The sequence below is a fragment of the Syngnathus floridae genome, chromosome 1 (genome assembly GCF_059516105.1).
Source record: "Syngnathus floridae isolate MCC-2025c chromosome 1, RoL_Sflo_1.0, whole genome shotgun sequence".
Lineage (NCBI taxonomy): Eukaryota > Metazoa > Chordata > Actinopteri > Syngnathiformes > Syngnathidae > Syngnathus > Syngnathus floridae.
The window spans coordinates 5,246,584-5,252,998 of NC_142413.1; the positions used below are offsets into that span (position 1 = coordinate 5,246,584).

The 6,415-nt window shown below is 39.2% G+C and overlaps 1 protein-coding gene across 2 annotated transcripts; it reads right to left on the reverse strand.

The window, feature by feature from the left end:
* Positions 1-188: 188 nt before the first annotated feature.
* Positions 189-6,404, reverse strand: serpine1 (serpin peptidase inhibitor, clade E (nexin, plasminogen activator inhibitor type 1), member 1). Of its 2 annotated transcripts, none has more exons than XM_088382094.1 (8): positions 6,351-6,404; positions 2,374-2,621; positions 2,042-2,266; positions 1,770-1,964; positions 1,492-1,690; positions 1,091-1,191; positions 818-904; positions 189-505 (listed from the first exon to the last, which is right to left on the reverse strand). In XM_088382094.1, exons 2-8 carry the CDS (start codon positions 2,618-2,620, stop codon positions 381-383), a joined length of 1,179 nt encoding a protein of 392 aa, XP_088238220.1. In that variant the 5' UTR covers position 2,621; positions 6,351-6,404; the 3' UTR covers positions 189-380. The 2 variants fall into 2 exon arrangements, with proteins under 2 accessions (XP_088238220.1, XP_088238212.1); XM_088382086.1 differs by lacking the exon at positions 6,351-6,404 and adding an exon at positions 3,454-3,606.
* Between the last annotated feature and the right edge of the window lie 11 nt (positions 6,405-6,415).

A 6,415-nucleotide genomic window follows, 5' to 3' on the forward strand; every position in this document is an offset into this window, starting at 1 on the left:
ACCACATACTGTATTCTCATAATGCTACCACTATTTTAAGTATATATTTAAAAAAATACTTTTGTACTGTTACCACTTTTTTCATTAATAAGTGTTAATTGAATCTTGTGCGTTTTCGAATTTCCTGGTGAAAAAAAATGTGGCTTAGGCTGCAATTATTGACTTTTCAAAATTCACAAAAAAGGAAGTTAAAACAGAATATAAATCTTTTAATAAATACAATATAAATACAAATAGCATGGCGACAAGACAACGAATGAAAATGAGTCGAAAAAGCAAGTGCAACAGTGTCATTCATGTCAGTAAAGTCCTGGTTTTGAAAATTTCTCTTCTGGTGTCCAGCAGTAGTCGGGCACAGTGGAAGTAGTTCTATTGGCTTCTTAAGCGGGATGATTAAACTGGCCCATGAACAAAATGGCTCCCGTTTGTTTGTGCTGGATCAAGAAGAGAAAAGGCCGATCCAAAGTGAGCTCCTCAACTGCCATTCGGGAAAACAGCACAGCGGCTGAAAAAACACACAAATGTTAACGTAAAATTGTTTACATAAAATTGCAACATTATTCTCATAATTTGTCAAATACGTCAGGACTTATTTATTGTAACGTGACCTTTTTTTTTTTGTAAAATTACCATTTTATCTTTGTACCATTTTTGTCAATTATGTTATTCCCACTAGTACTCAATGACATTATTCTTACGTGATCATTTATTTTATCGAGTAAAATGAGTAATGCTATGCGGTTGCCCCGTAACGTGTGCATCTTTAAACGTTTACAAATAAACACCTCTCCCATTTGCAATTGAGGTAATGCATTACCTGTGGCCGCGGCTCCTTTTGTTCCTTGCTCGTTGACCTCAAATTTGACCGTCTGCAGGACCTTGGACACGCATAGCTTCTCGTCAGCTAAAGGAAAGAATCAGCCGTTAAATACACTGTAGTTGCAAAAATACAGACGTCTGCTCAAAAAAGTGCCAGTCCAGTTAAAATAATGGATCTTTGACTTCTCGATCCATTAATGACAGTGAATGTTCATTTCATACTTTCAATTGTGGGACAATCTGGTCAAATGTGTTTTGTCGTTTGACTCACTTGTCATGCGGGAGAAATCGGCAGTGGCCAGATTGAACATGTTGCCCAGGCCCATGCTGACGAGTGCAGCCTTCAAGTTCACCTCAGAGTTCAACGTAAACCTGCAAAGAGCAACAAACATTACATCTTCTTGTTCTACGCTAAGAAGCTGGGAAAAAAAGAGCAAAAATTATTTATTATATTAGAAATTAATTTGTATTCATTCCAATTATTTCATTAATTATTAATCATATATTTATTTTGTATTTATACATTTATAATAATTATTTCAAAAAAAATCCGTAAAAAGATGACTAACTTTTTTCTCGCAACCTGACACGTTGTTTTTTTTCCCCCCTGACATGAAAATGATTTTATTTCTGTAAATCGACAACTTGATTTCTCACAGTCAGAAATAATACCTCGGCATGGTTAACTGTCTCCGAACGCTCCTTAGCTCGGCTCTCCACTGCCGGATCCGCTGGCTACTCAGGTCATCGGTAAGCGTGCTCAGCGGCACGTCGGCTTCAAAGGGCGAGACCAGCAGCATGCTCAGTGAGTCGCTCTCGTAAGGGATCTCCAGCACGTCATAGTCCACGCCGCTGCTGGTCACAAACTCCCCTGTGGATGCAGTCGGAGATATTTGTAAACTAAGAAATACAAATACTCAAGTCATTTTTTTCTGCTGTTTTGACATTACCGTAGTTGAAGCGGTTGGTGAGTGTCATCATATGAATGGGTACGGCGCTGCCGTTAGCGCAGTGAAACATCCTCTCGTGTGTCAGCTTGGGGTCGAAGGGAACCTTCCAGAGTCCCTGGAAGTGGAGGGCGTTGAGAAGCACCAGGCGAGTCTCGTCGCTCAGAGATCCCCGAGACAGGAACTCGGGAATTGCCCCTGCAAAAATCAGCCGCAACGGTCATAACAGGTTTGGTTCTTGAACGGCCGGTTGTAATACTTTGACTTTTCAGTACCTGCAGTGTGGTCGGAGACCCAGGCATTGATGATGTCCACCGCTTGGTCAGGCCTGGTGAAGTCCACTTGGTGCGGGTGACTCCTGAAGGCCTTGGACAGGGCCTGGCGGTATCCCTTCTCCAGGCTCATCTTCCTCTCCACCATGACTCCGCTGGCCATCTCTAAGCCTTCCTCAGCATGGAGGTCGCGCTGCAGCAAGCGCTGCTGTCGAGACATTCCTCGTTCTGCAAGAGAGATATTTTTCATTGGAATTTTCACAAAAGTTTCAAATAAAGATTCCGACAATATTTGATCCAAATAAAGATGAATGGATGAATGTTCTGGGCGTCACCTTGCAGAGAAAATCCCATGGCGGCGGTCATGGCCTTGCGAGTGTTCCCCGCGGCGCCGAGCTGCGCCATCGCCAGGACAGAGGAAACGCCGTACGGGGAGAAAATCACGTTTTGATGGGACGAAGCTCCGGCCAGGTGGCCGAAGACCTTCAAACCCAAGTCGCTTTGCTTGTCCTGCAGAGAGCCCATCACGACTTCTCCGCTCACGGCCAGCATCAGCATAACGCTTACGTACTTGCAAAACATCCTGCCGAAGAAAATATTTTGTTAGAATGAACAGCTGAATTTTACTCTTAGGATATTTTTTTTTTTTCCCCTCCTAACATTTTTCTTTTAGAATAACAATTTTATTCTCAGAAATATTTTTGGTATAATTCTGTTTTGGTTCTCATCATTATTGATGAGAATCAAATTCCGAAAAATGGGGCTCGGGACATTACGATTTGCGACTGTATTGTTCAAAGATGGAAAATGGTAATTAATCTTTTGAAGTGATGACAACCCTTCCGGTAAGGTTCTCACGTGTTCACACATGTTTGGCATCTGAGACAGCAGACAAGTGCGCTTTTTGGCCGCTGACCTTTCAGCCTGGTTGTGTTTGCGTAACCAGTCACTGTTGCGCAAACATTGCGGAGCAAATTGCAAAAGTTGACATTTCTTCATTATGTGGCTTCCAACTTGTATTTTTCAGTATTTTGACTTTTCCCCCCTCATACAATTATTTTACCCATAACCTTTGTCGATATGAAAATTACTTTTTTTTCTAGCCTTTTTCGTGTTGCGTTTTACAACTTTACAACTTTTCTTGTAAAATTCCCATTTTCTTCTAGAAAAATTGCAAAATTGCATTTTTTTTCCATTACGCGGTCAACATGTCATTTTCTAATAACATTACAACTTTTTCTCATGTAACAATATTGCCTTTTTTCTTATTCTTACAATTTTTCTCCTTGCAGCTTTTCCCCCTTCAAATTCACGCCCAAGTTTTCAAACAGAAAAGAAAATCTCTTTGAATGGACAAGCATTGCAGGATAAAAAAAAAAATGTAGCCAGCAAACAATTTCGAAATAAGTTCTTACCTTGTGGCTGTCGTCTACTAGGCTGTCTGCTTTACTGCGGCTACTGCTTGAATGTAAATGACTCGGGGAGTTCCTTTACTTTTATAGGCATTGCACACCCACGCATACGCACGAAGTCGTGGTCTGGTCTGAAGCCTCACCCCCCTCGCTTGTGCACACAGAGGTTATTTGTGATGATGATGTCATTTGGCACTGTCTGGAAAGGCTTCCTTTTCGTACACTGACACATTGACACATCCGCCCACGTCTTCCTCCTTTCTATTTAGTGAGTGGAAAAAGTCACTTTGGTGTTTTCTCTTCGCTGCTAACAAAACACACACACACACTTCTGGTATGCTGGAAAGTCACTGTCCCTAGAAGGGGAAAGTGCGCCCTTTGCTATGATCAATGCCATAACAATGAACAAAAATACTTTGATGCTTACTAATACCCAAATTGTGGGAATAGTCTAACATCTAGATCATTCCAGATCTTTTTTGTTTTACTAACAACCAAATTCATTCTTTCTGCTCAACGTAATGTAAAAAAAACTAAAAAATGATTGACACAACATTGACTGCGTCAGCACCGGGAAGCCGTCGAATGACGCTTCAGTCAAGCCAAAGGCGGAAAAATATATGCCAACTCATGATCTTGCATTACGACATCGCAATTGTGCATATGATTGACAGATCAAACCGACCGACAGAAAACAAAGATAATTACAAGCTGTGTTCAAAACTGCCGCTTCATGCTAACGTGATGGAAAATCACATTGACATGCTAATGGTTAGCATCAATTTGAGTGTTGTTTGATTTTAACACATACTATGCAGCAACACATGTAGACGTATAATATAACAATACTTTTAGGCCTAAATTCTTTCATCTCTATGAAAAATGATTTTAATATGACAGCAACTTAATGTGTTGTAGAAGCAGTAGCAGAATTAGTGGTAGTAGTAACGGAACAAATGAAACTCGGATCTGAAGGTATTGAAATAAATTTTTATTTGTTTAAAAATACACAAGCACACAAATACATAAGTCGGCATGAATTCTTCAACTTTGCTAGCTGGTTTTGACCGGATTGACGATGGCCAGCTTTTCCTAACAACGTACTAACCCCATGAGTCGCAACGTATTTTTTCACGTTTTTTCCACAGATATTATTACAACTTTTTCCCCGAGGTACAATTCCAACTTCATTCTCGTCATATGCTATTTTATGCATACCCCACGCACCTAAAAAAATGTGTTATTTAGTTTATCGTTAATACAGTCATACATTTGAGCTATCTCTGGAGGGTGACACATTAAAAGAACATAATTTCAAGGGAATACTAGCATTCCTTATCATGCTACTCACCAAGCATCTGGTTAGAAACGGGAAGCAGCATGATTTTTCCATTCTCTGTGGGAGGGGGGGCAGACATTTGGCAACCCCCAAATAGTCCCAATGGGATCATTTCTTATCTAACTGGAAAACTTTTAGGCACCCACACCATATATGGAAAAGGAAAGTTTTAGACAGACGAGAACAATTGTCTCTAAATATAAAAAGATGCATCAAAACATCTGTTTGTTGTTAGTTACATAGCCCTGGGATCTTTTTAAGAAGCTACAAAGCCCATAAATGGTTACACATGGCAAAAGCATCCAAAGTGTCCTCAATACCAATTGCAAAATTGCATTAAAAAAAATATTTTCAAAAAGTGTAATATAGTGAGGATTTTTGATGATGGACGATCAATTATTTTCCTGTTTCTACTGATGGCGTCTATCGTCATGGCAACTGTCCAGTACATACAAGCTGTGACTGGTGGATTGTATAAGAGAAGCGTGAGTGCGTTGTGTTCAAGTTGGCCGCCGCCTCGCTGACTAAGCAACACTTCATCCTTTCCATTCCTTCTTACTGCTCAATGACTCCTGATGTGTGCTTAAGTGTTTTTCTGAACACTAACATGGAAATATTGGGAAAAATACTTCTAAATGTCATCATCCAGGTTAGATAATACACATGACTTCAAGAATGAAAACATTAAAAGGCTATGGATGGAATGGAGGGATGATGGAAAGAAGGACTGTAGGAGGGTAAGATAGAACAGTGTTTCCCAACCTTTTTTCAATCACGGCACACCTTTTCATTGGAAAAAATCTCGCGGCACACCGCCAACAAAAATCTGTTAAGCTCCTATATTAAAATCAGTTATATTACAACGAAACACGTACAGTCCTATTCCTATATATGTATGGAGAGTCGAATAATTTAATAGAAATAAATACTAAATATTCTTTAAATTGTATTCCTTTTTTTAAATAAAAGTGACAGTTTTTTAAAAAGGTTTTAGACGGTGTAAGAAATAAACTATTTAAAGTGATTGTGATTAAAATAAAAGAATCAACGTGATTTTTTTTACTGTTTTAGACTAGGTCTATAAATATTGCAACAATAAGAACAAAGTCACAAGGTGGCAAAAATTAGGAATTGTAGGAAAGAAGGATGTGTAAAAGAAAGGATGCATGAAGGAACGACGATCCTAAGTAAGGATAATATGGAGCAAACAATTTGTATCACAGATAGAGTGGAAGGAAGGAAAGAAAAAGCGATATATTCGTGGTAGTATGTAAACAAAGACAAAAGGTGAAAACAGGGATGGTTTATAAAAGGGGAAGACTGAAAATGGAATGATCGCACCTCGATCTATAAACCTCAAAATTAGCCTTGAAACCATCATTTTCACCCTTAACCCATGTTTAAAAGGCTAAAGCTAGTTTGGTTTAGTAACTCCGAATCCTAACATAAACTGTTGACATCCCCCATTAAGACACTAAACCTTAATTGAAACGCAGTTTTGAAACTAATGTAATTTGTAATTGAAATAGTGTAAATATAACCAAAAGAAAGTTTGGCCCACCTTGTGTAAGAAAATGTCAATTAAATGACGTTTAAATGGCTGAGAAAAAGTGACGGTGAGGTGAA

Bases quoted from the DNA above. Each gene is read 5' to 3' on its own strand.
- serpine1 (XM_088382094.1), bottom strand. From the start codon at position 2,620: ATGTTTTGCAAGTACGTAAGCGTTATGCTGATGCTGGCCGTGAGCGGA. The intron at 2,267-2,373 runs GTGACGCCCAGA...TCTCTCTTGCAG, and splicing joins CATGGGATTTTCTCTGCAAG to AACGAGGAATGTCTCGACAG. The intron at 506-817 runs GTAATGCATTAC...GTGTTTTTTCAG, and splicing joins AAAAGGAGCCGCGGCCACAG to CCGCTGTGCTGTTTTCCCGA.